Source organism: Coregonus clupeaformis, chromosome 21 (genome assembly GCF_020615455.1).
Source record: "Coregonus clupeaformis isolate EN_2021a chromosome 21, ASM2061545v1, whole genome shotgun sequence".
NCBI classification, from domain to species: Eukaryota; Metazoa; Chordata; class Actinopteri; order Salmoniformes; family Salmonidae; genus Coregonus; species Coregonus clupeaformis.
In genome coordinates this window covers 17,702,131-17,719,199 of record NC_059212.1, presented here as the reverse complement: position 1 = coordinate 17,719,199, position 17,069 = coordinate 17,702,131, and the positions used below count along the sequence as shown (strand labels likewise).

The following is a 17,069-nucleotide window of genomic DNA, read 5'->3' as shown; positions in this document are numbered from 1 at the left end:
CTGGAGCCGGGATAAGTCCTGACGTGGCTGGGTTCGAGACCTTGGGGTCCTTTGGACGGGTTCTTCCCATTTGTGGTGGGGCCGCCCTCCTGGGGTCTTTTCGGGAAGCATTCAGCATCTCCGCTGTGGCCTGGTACTTTTCCACAGCTTCCACGGTCAGATCAGCCGTGGTCAAGGCCTGTTGACTGATGAACCGTTTTGCCTCATAAGGCAGGGCGCGTAGGTAACGATCCACCACAACGGCCTCCACCACCGCCGCTGCTGTATTCCTCTGCGGATCCAGCCATTTCCTTGCGATTCGGACAAGTTCATGCATCTGCGCCCGAGGAGGTTGGTCTGGTTGGAAGGTCCAGCTGTGAAAGCGCTTGGGCCATACCAAACTTTGTGAGTCCATATCTGCTGAGGATCTCAGACTTCAGGGCATCATAGTCAGTAACCTGGTCAGGGCCCAGGTCCCGGACAGCATTCAGCGATTCCCCGGTTAGAAAGGGGGGCTAACAGACCAACCCACTGTTGCTTGGGCCAGGCTTCCCCTAGTGGCCGTGGCCTCAAATGCATGCAGGTATGCCTCAATGTCATCGGTAGCTCCCCATCTTAGATATAAAGTCACTTGCCTTTATTGGGCGGGGTATTTTGGACCACCCTCTGTCTCTGCAACTGCAATTCCTCTGCCTTCAGAAGGTTGGCTTTCTTTTGCTCCTCCAAGAGAGCCACGTTTGCTTGCATCTGGGCTTGCTGGCCAGCAACAAGGGCTTTCAATATGTCCTCCATTTCAGTCGGCGGGGAGCCTACGGCCAACTTGGAAAACTGGGTGATCAAACCTTCGGTATCCTCCTCTGACATGCACTATTAACGCTGAGCGTGCCTGTATTCTCCACCATCTGTGACGTCACGAGAGGCTACACAGCTTTCAGCGGGATTGCTCAAGTAGTGCAAGGAGACAAGGTTCAAACAAAACAAGGATTTTATTATAGGTCTTGGGAAATTAACGAAAATATAACAAAATTCTGTTCTCTTGTGGCTCTTTAAGGGTTAACAGTTCAGGGATGTCTCTTCCACATCCAAAGTCATAATTCTCACTCGCTCAGATAACTTTTCCCCAGCCTTACTGTAGTCCACGTTGCAGCTAGTGGCCAACCCAGCAAAAAGTCCTTCCAAATGTCTCTCACGTATTTCCACAGGTGAATATATCCAAAGGTGAGTATTTCCCAAAGGTAAGTATCTCCAAATCCTTATATTCCTCATGGAAGTGGACGTGCAGCACTCTTGTCCTCCAGAGAGCCCAGGTTGGAGACTGTGTCTCTTCCCTTCCCAAACCTTCAGCTCATCAGCTCCTCATTTGTTTCAGCTGCGTGGGAAGATTGGCCATAGAGGGGTGGAGTTCCCGACCATACCAGCAGATGGAGCCATAGCTGTCTGGGTTTGCAGCCACCTCAGGGGGATGTAACGTCCCTCCAAGACACAGCCTCTCGTGACATCACAATATATATATATATATATATATATATGTATACACATTATTTTAATAGCAGGACCCTGTAAAGTCCATTATCAATCAATCAAGCAATCAATCACATTTATTTATAAAGCCCTTTTTACGTCAGCAGTTGTCACAAAGTGCTTATACAGAAACCCAGCCTAAAACCCCAGAGAGCAAGCAATGCAGATGTAGACGGTGGCTAGGAAAACTCCCTAGAAAGGCTGGAACCTAGGAAGAAACCTAGAGAGGAACCAGGCTCTGAGGGTTGGCCAGTCCTCTTCTGGCTGTGCCGGGTGGAGATTATAAGAGTACATGGTCATTAAGGCTAGATCGTTTTTCAAGATGTTCAAACGTTCATATATGACCAGCAGGGTCAAATAATAACCACAGTGGTTATAGAGGGTGCAACAGGTCAGCACCTCAGGAGTAAATGTCAGTTGGCTTTTCATTATACCTCTGAAGAGTATGAATTAGGCTATTTAAAAAGGCTTGAATCCTAAGCAACCTGCATACACATTGTTGGAAGTACAATAGACCAACATAGCTACTGTAGTAGGTCGAAGCTGTGTGCTGGAAAACCTTGGGGTCACGGTCGTCTATGTCGTCTAAGTATGACCAAGGCGCAGCGTGTCCAAGAAACATGACTTTATTAATAAACGTTATCGAACTACAAAACAACAGACGACTCAATGAAGTCCACGGTACACTGACCGAAACGGAACAAAAACCCACAACCCACATGAGAACACAAACAGTTTAAATATGGCTCCCAATCAGAGATAACGAGCCGACAGCTGACACTCGTTACCTCCGATTGGGAGTCACACGACACTACAAATAACTCACCCAAAACACAACCAAACGAATACACCCTATACAACAGAACCCCACAACAAAACCCAACAAAACAAATACACCCTGGCTCAAATACAAAAGCCGGAGCCAGAGTGTCACAGTACCCCCCCCTAAAGGTGCGACCTCCGGGCGCACCAGCATACAGTCTAGGGGAGGGTCTGGGTGGGCGTCTGTCCACGGTGGCGGTTCTGGCCCTGGTCGTGGTCCCCACCCCACCTTAGTCACCACCCGCTTCCCTAGCCTCCTCCACATGACCACCCTCCAACTTACCCCACCTGGATTTAGGGGCAGCACCGGGCTAAGAGGCAGCACCAGGATAAGGGGCAGCACCGGGCTAAGGGACAGCATCGGGCTAAGGGACAGCACCGGACTCAATGGCGGATCCTGGCTGGCTGGCTCTGGCGGATCCTGGCTGGCTGGCTCTGGCGGATCCTGGCTGGACGGCTCTGGCGGATCCTGGCTGGACGGCTCATGGCTGGCTGAAAGATCTGGCTGCTCATGGCTGGCTGACGGATCTGGCTGCTCATGGCTGGCTGACGGATCTGGCTGCTCATGGCTGGCTGACGGATCTGGCTGCTCATGGCTGGCTGGACGGATCTGGCTGCTCATGGCTGGCTGACGGATCTGGCTGCTCGCGGCTGGCCGACGGATCTGGCTGCTCATGGCTGGCTGACGGATCTGGCTGCTCATGGCTGGCTGACGGATCTGGCTGCTCATGGCTGGCTGACGGATCTGGCTGCTCATGGCTGGCTGACGGATCTGGCTGCTCATGGCTGGCTGACGGATCTGGCTGCTCATGGCTGGCTGACGGATCTGGCTGCTCATGGCTGGCCGACGGATCTGGCTGCTCATGGCTGGCTGACGGATCTGGCTGCTCAGGGCTGGCTGACGGATCTGGCTGCTCATGGCTGGCTGACGGATCTGGCTGCTCATGGCTGGCTGACTGATCTGGCTGCTCATGGCTGGCTGACGGATCTGGCTGCTCATGGCTGGCTGACTGATCTGGCTGCTCATGTCTGGCTGCTCAGTACAGATGGCCAGTTCAAGCGCCTTAGGGCAGACGGGCAGTTCAGGCCCCGTTGGGCAGACGGCAGACTCTGGCCGTCTGAGGCGCACCGTAGGCCTGGTGCGTGGTGCCGGAACTGGAGGTACCGGGCTGAGGACACGCATCTCAGGGCTAGTGCGGGGAGAAGCAACAGGGCATGCTGGACCCTGGGGACGCACATAAGGCCTAGTGCGGAGAGCAGGAACAGGGCATGCTGGACCCTGGGGACGCACATAAGGCCTAGTGCGGAGAGCAGCAACAGGACGCACAGGACTCGGGGAACACACAGGAGGCTTGGTGCGTGGTGTAGGCACTGGTGGGAAAAGGCTGGAGACACGCACCATACAGCTAGTGCGTGGAGGAGACACAGGGCTCTGCAGACGTACAGGAAGCCTAGTGCGTGGTGTAGGCACTGGTGGTACTGGGCTGGAGCGGGGAGGTGGCGCCGGAAATACCGGACCGTGCAGGCTTACTGGCCCCCTTGAGCACTGAGCCTGCCCAACCTTACCCGGGTTGATGCTCCCCGTCGCCCGACCAGTACGGGGAGGTGGAATAACCCGCACCGGCCTATGTGGGCGAACCGGGGCCACCATGCGTAAGGCTGGTGCCATGTAAGCCGGCCCGAGGAGACGCACTGGTGGCCAGATGCGTTGGGCCGGCTTCATGACATCCGGCTCAACGCTCAATCTAGCCCGGCCGATACGTGGAGCTGGAATGTACCGAACCGGGCTATGCCTGCGTACAGGAGACACCATGCGCTCTACTGCGTAACACGGTGTCTGCCCGTACTCTCGCTCTCCACGGTAAGTCCAAGGAGTAGGCGCAGGTCTCCTACCTGACTTCGCCACACTCCCTTTAAGCCCCCCCCCAAGAAATTTTTGGGTAGTACCCACGGGCTTCCAGCCTCGACTCCGTGCTGCCTCCTCATACCACCTCCTCTCGGCTCTAGCTGCCTCCAGCTCTTCACGAGGGCGGCGATATTCTCCCGGTTGTGCCCAAGGACCCTTTCCATCCAGTATCTCCTCCCATGTCCATGAATCCTTGATAGGCGTCCATAAATCCTGTGTAGGTAGGTCCTGTTGCCGCTTGACACGCTGCTTGGTCCTTTTACGGTGGGTTTTTCTGTCACGGTCGTCTATGTCGTCTAAGTATGACCAAGGCGCAGCGTGTCCAAGAAACATGACTTTATTAATAAAAACGAATACACCCTATACAACAGAACCCCACAACAAAACCCAACAAAACAAATACACCCTGGCTCAAATACAAAAGTCCCGGAGCCAGAGTGTCACACTTGGTGAAGTATGCATTCTGGTGCTCATGTGAATTTCCTTTTTTTTCCGGCTTCAGTCCAATGGCTACCTCTCACTTAATGCTGCAATATGTAACTTTTTGGGCGACCTGACCAAATTCACATAGAAATGTGTGTTATAGATCTGTCATTCTCATTGAAAGCAAGTCTAAGAAGAAGTAGATATGTTCTATGTGCACTATTTCTATGCTTCCCATTCTTATGTTTTGTTTTTGCATCTTTTACTTGAGTTTCTGTACACCCGCTTCAAACAGTTGGAAATACAATGTTGTTGGTAATGGAAAATATATTTCACAGAGGTTTAGATGGTACAATGATTTTCTACACAGTGGCTTGCGAAAGTATTCACCCCCCTTGACATTTTTCCTATTTTGTTGCCTTACAACCTGGAATTAAAATGGATTTTTTTGGGGTTTCTATCATTTGATTTACACAACATGCCTACCACTTTGAAGATGCAAAATATATGCCTGATCTGTACTTCTCCACAACTTTGTCCCTGACCTGTTTGGAGAGCTCCTTGGTCTTCATGGTGCCACTTGCTTGGTGGTGCCCCTTGCTTAGTGGTGTTGCAGACTCTGGGACCTTTCAGAACAGGTGTATATATACTGAGATCATGTGACAGATCATGTGACACTTAGACGGCACAAAGGTTGACTTTATTGAACTAATTATGACTTCTGAAGGTAATTGGTTGCACCAGATCTTATTTAGGGGCTTCATAGCAAAGGGAGTGAATACATATGCACGCACCACTTTTCCATTATTTATTTCATAGACTTTTTTGAAAGAAGTTATTTTTTTAATTTCACTTAATCAATTTGGACTATTTTGTATATGTCCATTACATGAAATCCAAATAAAAATCTATTTCAATTACAGGTTGTAATGCAACAAAATAGGAAAAACACCAAGGAGGATGAATACTTTTGCAAGGCACTGTACTTGCTTGTTTTGTCACATAAACTGAAATTAGGCGAACTATTTTGCAACTAGGAAATGGCAGAGCGATTTCTGCATAGTGCATCTTTAAAACATAGATTTTTGTTTTTAATAGCTTATATTTCTGTCGAGTCATTTCTCAGTATAGCCTAGTAGTTTTAGAGCTTAAGATTTGTAGACTGAGATGTAGGCCTACAGGCATGCTATAGTAACCAACATGAAGTTATAAAAGTAAGGGGAAATTATTGAGGCAAACACAAGAGTGAGATAGGAGGTACTGGTTATTATCATCAATCCTTTCAGACCATCAGAGTGTCTCTGTGAGAGGCCACTCAAGCCCAAAACACTGTCCCTCTTCCCTTTCCTGTCTTCCTCCCCTGCCCTGGGTGCTGCTTTATGTTTTCATTGTTCAATAAAGAACGGGTGATGAATGAGCACTTGCGAGCCGATGTAGAGCCCCTATTTGTTTTGTTTTCTCTGGCAATTGGTCACCCCACTGTAAACAGAGACAGCCTCACAATAGGAACTGTGGAGGAGAAATCAATGGGATGATTTAGCAGCTGCTACTTGGCCAAAGGGCCAGTAAATGACCATTTAGCCTAGTGATCACAGTGGCGGCTGAGCTCTGAGGCAGCTAGCGTCGGGCCGGGCCATCTCTGTGACACTCTCACATTGATCATGTGATGGGGCCAGCAGAGCTCGATACTCCACTCAAGCTCCCATTTCCAGTGACTCTATAGTTATTATGATTTTTGTTTGTGTGCTCCAGATCAGAGATAATCTCCCATCGATCCCAGTGTGGTTATCTGAGTCCATGTGACGGCCCCGGCTTAGCGACTATATCAACATATCGCCCCATGAAAAGGATAAAGGCTGGCTGGCTGAAGGAGCACTCTGTGCCAATCTCTGCTCTGATGAGAGGGCAGCAGTTGATTTCTCAGTGGGGAGCCATTTTACCACCTGGATAGTCATCCACTCATGTAGAGTTAAAAATATAGCCTGTATAGAATTAAGCACCCCTGGCTGTAACCTGGCAGAATCATTACAGACAATGCTGAAGGTCTCCATGAATAGTTGCATTTCATTGTGATGTGTTAATATTGTCTTGTGTGGCCTTGTCTTGCTCCTGTAGGTGGTGCTTTCATGGCTACATTGTTAATATGTGTCACCCTCCTAGTGGTACATGTGCTGGCATGGTTTTTTTCAGGGTGGGGTGACAGCTATGGGGGGGCGGGAGAGAGGGGGGCACTGGCGGCTCTGAAAGCTTGTTCTCCCCAGACCACATGTCCCTTGTCTCTCTGGGTGGTGTGTTGTGTACCCCCCTCACCTCCCCCCTGGAGGGAGACCCCGTTCAGGCTTAGTGCTGGCTGGCTGGGCTGCTCTGACAGATGACAGCATATTGACCACAGGAAGGGATCCCTTTAGTCATCCCCACTCCCATTGTGCTCTGCTCTACAGTACTGTAGCCTAGTCACACCACACACACAGAAAGACAGATAGATAGACAGACAGACTGGGGACAGAGCAAGTGTTACTTTAGCAGCATCTCACCCAAACCACATCCTCCCTCTCTGACTAATGGGGGGAACTGTCATTGTATTACAGTTACTGTGAGTTTATGTGGATGTGTATAGAATTTGATTCATGTAAATAAATGGATGAAAATGTCCCAGTCATCAGGTAGTGCTCAAGGCTGGGGCATTAGGATGCTACGGCAGAGGGAAATGAAGGTTTGCTGTTTTTCTAGTCTGACCATGATCTGTTTCTTTCTCTCTTTCAGTTCAGCAGATGAGAAGTTTCGCTGGAATAACCAAGGTACGTACATTGTACTAAGTCCTTCACCAATGCATCTTGTTCTATATTATGTGACAGAGCATGCAGCAAGCTCAGTGGAATTGTATACATTGTAATGATAGGTGCATCTTGAGAGTGGAGTGGAGTGGACCATGCCTCGCTCCTAGGTCTGGACAGCTGTCATAATTTGTCAGACAGAACAGCAAGCGCTGTGTCTGTCCGGTGTGAAATATGGACATCTAGTTGAGACTAGAGCAAAGTATGAACCACATACCACACCCTTGTCTTCTAAAGTTTCAAACATAGGTAGTTTAGGATTTGATTGAAGCAGTGGTCAAAGATTTATGACTGCAAGTCATGTTCAGGATTCTGCTTCCCCTTAGTCATCTACTATGTGAAAGTTAAACTGATTTTTATTACATTTGAGTCATTTAACAGATGCTCGTATCCAGAGCAAATAACAGTAGTGAGTGCATACATTTTCTTTCGTACTGGTCCCCCATGGGAATCGAACCCACAACCTTGGCGTTGCAAGAGCCATGCTCTACCAACTGAGCCACACAGGACTGATGGATGAGTTTAGAAATGTTTGGAATGTGTTTAGGAATGTTGCACAAACATAATTATCTCAGAGTTAAAACATAGTAATCATCCTTATACGGTAGTAGCCTCAGCCTCCATGCCTGCCACTATTGAAGAGAGATTAATGCTGATCTTAAACCTCTTGTGTAAGGCTTTATCCCTTGGCACTGTTTGCCAAACTGAAGACAGATGACAAGTATGTCAGTTTCTGTAGGCACGGACAGACAGATAGACAAGGAGAAGGTACGGCACGGCAGAGACACATTTCAGTGAATAGTGAAGCTACAGTGGTCCTCTGTAGCTCAGCTGGTAGAGCACGGCGCTTGTAACGCCAAGGTAGTGGGTTCGATCCCCGGGACCACCCATACACAAAAAAATGTATGCACGCATGACTGTAAGTCGCTTTGGATAAAAGCGTCTGCTAAATGGCATATTATTTTATTATTTACAGAGCTTTTGGTTTATCTAGCATGGTCACTACCACTTTGCCGTCAGTGTGCCTGCAGTAAACCTCAGCTGCTTGTACATTTTGGACTATTTGTGAGGTAACGGTACAATAATCCTGCTTCTCCATTCATTGCTGTGTCTCCACAGACGGACAGAAGGACATTGAGGAGGAACTGACGACTGGCTTGGAGCTGGTGGACTCCTGCATTAGGTCACTCCAGGAATCTGGGATCCTTGACTCCCAGGAATTCTCCACAGGTGACAGTAAGGATGCTCCTTACATTATACAGTGCAGACAATTTTTTGGTATATTAAAACATACAATCTACTTGCAGTGAAGCCGCTCAACATTTACATTACATTCAGTCATCTAACATCTGCCTTTTTCGAAAGTTGAAACGTGAATAAAATGGTTTGATTTCCAAGCTGAAAGACATTGTATCCTTACCATAGATAAGATACACTACATGACCAAAAGTATGTGGACACCTGCTTGTCGAACATCCCATTCCAAAATCATGAGCATTAATATGGAGTTGGTCCCCCCTTTGCTGCTATAACCACCTCCACTCTTCTGGGAAGGCTTTCCACTAGATGTTGGAACATTGCTGCGGGGACTTGCTTCCATTCAGCCACGAGAGCATTAGTGAGGTCGGGCACTGATGTTGGGCGATTAGGCCTGGCTCGCAGTCGGCGTTCCGATTCATCCCAAAGGTGTTCGATGGGATTGAGGTCAGGGCTCTGTGCAGGCCAGTCAAGATCTTCCACACCGATCTCGACAAACAATTTCTGTATGGACCTTTCTTTGTGCACGGGGGCATTGTCATGCTGAAACAGGAAAGGGCCTTCCCAAACTGTTGCCACAAAGTTGGAAGCACAGAATCGTCTAGAATGTCATTGTATGCTGTAGCATTAAGTGGGGCCTAGCCCAGACCATGAAAAACAGCCCCAGACTATTATTCCTCCTCCACCAAACTTTACAGTTGGCACTATGCATTAGGGCAGGTAGCGTTCTCCTGGCATCCGCCAAACCCAGATTCGTCTGTTGGACTGCCAGATGGTGAAGCGTCATCCATCACTCCAGAGAACACGTTTCCACTGCTCCAGAATCCAATGGCGGCGAGTTTTACACCACTCCAGCTGACGCTTGGCATTGCGCATGGTGATCTTAGGCTTGTGTGCGGCTGCTCGGCCATGGAAACCCATTTCATGAAGCTCCCCGAACAGTTCATGTGCTGACGTTGCTTCCAGAGGCAGTTTGGAACTCGGTAGTGAGTGTTACAACCGAGGACAGACGATTTTTACATGCTACGCGCTTCAGAACTCCACTTCACAATAGCAGCACTTACAGTTGACCGGGGCAGCTCTAGCAGGGCAGAAATTTGACGAACTGACTTGTTGGAAAGGTGGCATCCTATGACGGTACCACATTGAAAGTCACTGAGCTCTTCAGTAAGGCCATTCTACTGCCAATGTTTGTCTATGGATATTGCATGGCTGTCAGCAACAGGTGTGGCTGAAATAGCCAAATCCACACTTTTGTGTATATATAGTGTATTTTAGAATTCATGAATCACTAGAAATAGACAAATAGCATGTCGTCCCAAATGAAAAAGGCAGGAAGATATTGTTCAAGCCAACACAGATAGCATAAGTTCACTGCAACACTTTTTCATCTTGGACATTTTTAGAGATGATTGGCTTATCAAAAGTCTAAATGTCAAGAAAAATGTCAAGAATTATCTGTACAAAATCAACCAGATACAGAAATGCTTGGTAATAGGATCTCTCTCTTTTGTAGAGCACTGAGTGATGTCAATGACTGTGAATGTTTCAATCAGGAACTAGATACTGCAGGTGTTCAAGTCTCTTATCACGCGTTCTGCATTCAAAACAGTTGTTTTCCCTTTTCTTCTGATCCCTCACTTCATTTGATCCAAGCAATGATCTTCATCTTTTTACTACGAGCTACTGAGAGAGTATTAGCTGTCAGGAGAGATTCAGCGTATGTCAAAGGTTTGATATGGAAATGATGTCTCACCGAGGCATCAGCAGCTTCCTTTGAGCACAGCAGAGTACACATGTGTATGAGGAATATGGTTTCAAAACAGCCACTACAAAAGCAATCACATTCATATTCAATGTGTTGAAAAGAGCAGCGAGTTTTGGAGCTAGAAAGAAAGAAAATGTGCAGATAGTACTAGTATATGCAGTCTGTGTGTGTGTGTGTCTATGGGTATACGTACGTACGTGCGCATGCATACATGTATGTGTGTCATAGTCTGTGTTTGTACGTGCATGTGCATTCCCTCTCTAGCAGTTAGGCTAAAATGAAAAATGTAAATGTGTTCATACAGAATACAGATTATAGACTAGATGAATGAAGGAGCCACTCCCTGCATATTTAAAGCACCCTAAGCGACCACCTTGCCAGGGATATTCCTCTGGTCTGCTGGACTACTTTACTTTACCACACACACACACACACACACACACACACACACACACACACACACACACACACACACACACACACACACACGGACTCTTCTAAGAAGGATCCTGTAGTATTCACTTAACTTCCTGAAATCCTCTCCCAAAGACTCGCTACCATTAACATGATTATGTATTTATGAAATACTCGACTACTTAAATGCTCCAATGCACATATGTAACAGTATGAAGTTGTTTTTCATACAGCCGCTATTAGATAAATGTCACAAGATAAATAATATTGAGTCACTTACGACAGCATTTTCAGTGCTAGTTACAGCAATCAGATTTTTCATAATGAGCTAGCTCACTTTTCTTGAATGAAAATTATGGCAGTATGTGCAGTGCGTGTTCCTGTGTGTGTGTGTGTGTGTGTGGGGGGGGTGACACACACACACACACACGGACTCTCTTCCTGGGGGGGTTGACAGAGAGAGTCCCCTGTAGCTCAGTTGGTAGAGCATGGCGCTTGCAACGCCAGGGTTGTGGGTTTGTTTCCCACGGGGGGCCAGTATGAAAAATGTATGCACTCACTAACTGTAAGTCGCTCTGGATAAGAGCATCTGCTAAATGACTAAAATGTAATGTGTGTGTGGGTGGCGGGGTAACAGAGAGAGAGATGTTTGCGTGCGTGTGTGTGTGCCAAAGGCAGTTATTGGGCCAGTTACTCCACTCTAATGTGAAAATAAGGTGGGTGTTGCCAGACCAACATGGATGTGAGAGTAAACACAGAGGAAGGTGTGAAGGCAGTCAAGGGAGGAAGCCTCACTGACCTGAGAGCGGCGTAGAGCACTGAAACAGGTTCACAGCATTTTATTTAATGACACGCACAGTACTCACAGCTATGTTGCTGAAAATAGTATGCTACTATACTGTACTGTAGTGTAGAGTAAATTGTATTTATTTTTGTGTGCAGTAATTCTATTTTCGATTTACAATACTGTGGCTAATATACAGTATACTGTATAATACAATACACAGCATCCTATTGCTTGGGTAATGTAATGAAAATGTAGGCCTATGGAAATAAAATGCTGATGTTAGTGTTACTATTTGAATTGAATGCAAACTGTGCTGTTATTTACAGGAGTTCTGGCAAAGCACAAAAATGCAGGTCAGCGTTAGTTTTTCTGCATGCAATTGAAATTACCTGTACGAGAGTTGTGGGGCCCAAAAAACTCTGTAGTCTGTGATTACTTTTATTGTTGGCCTCATTCTGCACCACTTGTGCTCAGTGACTCCCAATTCCTCCTGATCCCTCCTGATCCATTATGCATGCTCTCTCTTTCTCCATCTCTGCCTCTCTGGGTTTGAGAGAGGGAGAGAGACAGGGAGAGAGAGAGGCAGAGAGAGAGGGAGAGAGGCAGAGAAAGAGGTAGGTAGGTATAAAGGTAGTTATGTACAGAGAAAAACAAACAGAGAGAGAGACAGGGAGAGAGAGACAGGGGGAGAGAGACTGGGAGCGAGAGACTGAAAGAGAGGCAGAGAGAGTGAGAGAGTGATGGATGCAGAGAGGCAGAGGTGAAAGAGAGTGTGGGGGATACAGAGACAGAGGGTAAGAGGTTGTCTCAATATTTCAGCTCCACTCTCCTCCCCAAACAGGACAAGGCCTGCTATCCCAGAGTGCACTGCAGCTCAACAATCAGGATGGAACACTCCCTTACCCAGCCGGTTACCACAGCAACCAGACACTAGAGGCCCCGCCCCGCAGTGGCCAGGTGGGAGGGGCAGTCCACAGTTACAACCAGGTGGGTGAGATTTAGGTTGTGTCCCAAATGGCACCATATTCCAGAGCCCTTTATAAGGAATAGAGTGCCATTTGGAACGTGCTCTTAGATTGCCAAGGTCAAAGATAATTTAGCCTTTTTGCTGTATAGTCTGGATTTCAAGATGGCATGTGATCTAGGTGGAAGATTAGATTAGATTAGTTTATTAGTCACATGCACAGGGTCGCAGATGTAATTGCAGGGTACAGTGAAATTCTTAAGCTCCGAGCTCCAACAGTGCAGGTCAGAAAGAGATGTGAATGAAACAATAATAATAATAATAACAATATATACATACATATAGTGAGCTCCAAACGTATTGGGACAGTGACACAATTTTTGCAGTTTTGGCTCTGTACTCCAGCACTTTGGATTTGAAATTATACAATGACAATGAAGTTAAAGTGCGGACTGTCAGTTTTAATTTGAGGGTATTTTCATCCATATTAGGTGAACCGTTTAGAAATTGCAGCACTTTTTGTACATAGTCCCCCCATTTTAGGGGACCAAAAGTATTGGGACAAATGTGTATTAAAGTAGTCAAAAGTTAAGTATTTGGTCCCATATTCCTAGCACACAATAATTACATTAAGCTTGTGACTCTACAAACGTGTTGGATGCATTTGCTGTTTGTTTTGGTTGTGTTTCAGATTATGTTGTGCCCAATAGAAATGAATGGTAAATAATGCAGTGTGTCATTTTGGAGTCACTTTTATTGTAAATAAGAATATAATATGTTTCTAAACACTTCTAAATTTTTGTAGATGCTACCATGATTATGGATAATCCTCAATGAATCGTGGATAATGATAAGTGAGAAGGTTACAAAAAATGCTATCCTCCAATGTTATTGTAATGGTGAGAGTTTAGCATGTCTTAGGGGAATGATATTTGTGCGTCTGTAACTTTCTCACTCATCATTATTCACGATTCATTCAGGACTATCCGTAATCATGGTAGCAAGTGTTAGAAACATGTGTCAAGTTCCCAATACTTTTGGTCCCCTAAAATGTGGGGACAGTCCGGCAAAAAGTGTACAAAAAGTGCTGTAATTTCTAAACGATATGGATGAAAATACCCTCAAACTAAATTTGACAGTCTGTACTTTAACCTCATAGTCATTGTATCATTTCAAATCCAAAGTGCTGGAGTACAGAGCCAAAACAACAACAAATGTGTCCCAATACCTTTGGAGCTCACTAAATTTACAACTGTAACAATGTTGCATGTCCATTGGGGGGTAGGAGCAGGGTAAATGTCAATTGAAACAATAATGCAAACAATAATAAGGTTCTTCCTGTGTTTCTTCAGGTGACATCTAGCCGTGCAGCCCAGCTGGCTGCCAGTGTAGACACCTCCCAGTCCCAGTCCAGAGATAGAGAGTTGTTTGCCCAGAGCCATGGCAGCGCCTTCCACATGCCTGACACCCCACCCACTCCTTCCATGTACTACTCTTGCTCCACCCTGCCCGCCCAACGTGTGAGCTCCCCCCACTCCATACAAGCTGTGGGCTCGCCCACCAAGCTCCAGCGCCTTGGCTCGGCCTCCGACATGCCCAGCTACGCCACCCTGCAGCGGGTCTCCTCGCCCAAGCAGTCCCCCAGCCGGCTGGCAAAGTCCTACAGCACCAGCTCCCCCATAAACATGGTGGCGGGGTCTGCCGGACTGTCCTCCACGTCTCCACTGCACATGGCCTCTTCAGGCAACACCTCGGGTTCGTCTCCTCTCCATCAGTTCAGCTCCACCGTGGGTAACTATGCCACCCTGTCCCCCAGCAAGCGCATGCAGCACTCCTCAGATCAGTACAAGATCTCCCACGAGCTGTACGCCAACGCCACCCTCGGGAGGCCTGGCAGCCTGGCAGGTGGGTTCACATGCTCAGACAGAGAGATAATATCTTTATATATATTATGTCTAAAATAGTGTTTTTTCTATGGGTTGTATTTATTGATATATAAATATTCTCTCAAATTGTTTTAAATGCTGTAGTTAATAGGCTTGATAATACTAGATGTTGTTATTAACCATGTTTGGAATCATATAACGATGTTTCCTGTATTTGTGTTGTGGTGTTCAGGGTCCAGAGGCTCCTACAGCAGCCAACACAGTCACCTGGGCTCAGAGTTGCGACCTCTCCAGTCTCCTGAGCACCACATTGACCCCATCTACGAGGACAGGGTCTACCAGAAGCCCTCTCTCAGGAATCTCAATCAAAACCAGGGTGAGTCAGCCGGTCCGGAGCCCCTGCCCTGCAGCACTGGGCATCCCCTTATATTTTACTTTGTGGCTCGCCCACTTCTTAGCCAACCAAGTGTTATTGTTCCACAGTAGGTTATAGAGGGTTATTATTCAATGATAAAAAACAACAATTTTTATCGCTCCATCAGATTGTTTAGCTTATCTACATTTTTCAGTTCAGGTATGCAAATCCGATTAGCATCTTGATGGCAATTTGTTTTGTAGTCACAGATCATTAGATATTAGACAGAAATTAATCAAAATTAATCTTGCAGAATTTACGCTCGAAAAACTGAGTCGGAGGCGCCCACCATTGTCAAATTCACTCCACAGTATTTAGCCTAATACTTTCTTTAATGAGCATGTGTATCCTCTCCACAGAATTTCCGCCTCACTTCATTGCATATTATGAAATCCTACTATACGATCTGAAAAGCTTTAGTTTCCTAAAGGCTAGGGAATTGGAGTTATAATATTGCTTCCTGTTTGTAAAGACTGCAGGCTACTATATGAAAGAAACTGTGATTCTTACTGGTGTTTCATTGAGCATGGGTTGAGATGGTACAGACTGTCCATGAAGGCTGTTGGATCATATCCTCACAGCCACTCTGCTGATTCTCAACCTAATCTTTCACCTCCTTTAAGACCTTCTCACACTGTACGTCGGATTCAGTCTTTTACGATTATTGGCATTTATTGTCATGAATCTTGCACTGGAGGCAGCTGTGCAGAGTGGTCACTAGCTGGCACAGCCACAAAGTCATAATATAAACCTAACCCTAACTTTGGCCACACTACTAACCCTAATGCCTACCCTAACCTTAAATTAAGATCAAAAAGCAAATGTTTGTTTTGCTGAATCCTTTACGATATAGCCAATTTTGACTTTGTAGCTGGCCCATCTAGCGGAAATCACTCAGCTCTACCTCCATGGCAAGATTCATGATGATAAACATCAACCTGCGTTCACACTGTGCAATGATAAAAAATTTATATCTTGATATCAACCTGGCCAGATTGTACGATTTGCTTCAGTTTTGTCATCACATTCTGTGATTGGCTTGAGAGGCTACGTCAGCCGACGCAGGCTACGTAAACTGCAGTAGTTTGATTTCCGCATGTGCCAGCACCAGCAGCGCAAGCCTCCCTCTATGCTTATGCGCCAGTGAAGTGAGTTCGGAAAAACTGAAAGTATGCATCTTAGAAATAGTTTTCACATGCAAACTTTATATGTCAGAGGCTTCCCAAAAATAACATGTGGTAGAACGTTGATTTTGATTGCCGATTTTATGCATTTATCAAAATCCCATCAGGTAGCCTGATTTTAGATGTAAACAAGATTATTAGGGAAATCGTTCTTCTTGCAAAGCATGTCATCGTTTAAATCGAACTATTATATTAATCTAGCTATTCACAACAATCATATTATTGTGTGCATACTCAGTGCCGGCCCTGTTCCTATTGGCCCTGTTCCTCCCGGACCTGTTCCTTCCGGTATCGGCTCGTAACGCCAGCCACACTACACGATAAAGGCTCAACATTTTTGACAGTGCCAGAACTTTGTCAAAGCCTACGACCGCACATAGTGGTACTTAATCGGCAGATCTAGTCCCTGTCACACTGAACAAGCCAAGACGTCCGACAATCGTTTATGACCTAAGAATTTGCCCACAATGTGGACATTTTGTCTGGGGTGGCAAAATCGTAGCATAAGACGGCTAAAATCGTACAGTCTGTGTTGGCCTTTAGGCAACCCCACAGGGCAACATTTCACATCTGGTGGTTTAATGTTGTTTTTTGCTCGTTTGGTTGTCCAAAATGTTGCATCAACATCAAATACACTGCTCAAAAAAATAAAGGGAACACTAAAATAACACATCCTAGATCTGAATGAATGAAATAATCTTATTAAATACTTTTTTCTTTACATAGTTGAATGTGCTGACAACAAAATCACACAAAAATTATCAATGGAAATCAAATGTATCAACCCATGGAGGTCTGGATTTGGAGTCACCCTCAAAATTAAAGTGGAAAACCACACTACAGGCTGATCCAACTTTGATGTAATGTCCTTAAAACAAGTCAAAATGAGGCTCAGTAGTGTGTGTGGCC

The 17,069-nt window shown here is 46.3% G+C and overlaps 1 protein-coding gene across 8 annotated transcripts in view; it reads left to right on the top strand.

The window, feature by feature from the left end:
* LOC121535266 (catenin delta-2) overlaps positions 1–17,069 on the top strand; it is a 175,514-nt gene that overhangs the window by 80,467 nt on the left and 77,978 nt on the right. For 7 of the 8 annotated variants that reach the window (XM_041842153.2, XM_041842154.2, XM_041842152.2 and 4 more), the window contains 5 exons: positions 7,415–7,449; positions 8,605–8,721; positions 12,553–12,698; positions 14,028–14,580; positions 14,794–14,937. In XM_041842153.2, coding sequence (XP_041698087.1) covers positions 7,415–7,449; positions 8,605–8,721; positions 12,553–12,698; positions 14,028–14,580; positions 14,794–14,937 — 995 coding nt within the window. The remainder of the gene's footprint in view (positions 1–7,414; positions 7,450–8,604; positions 8,722–12,552; positions 12,699–14,027; positions 14,581–14,793; positions 14,938–17,069) is intronic. The other variant, XM_041842149.2, reaches the window with a different exon arrangement.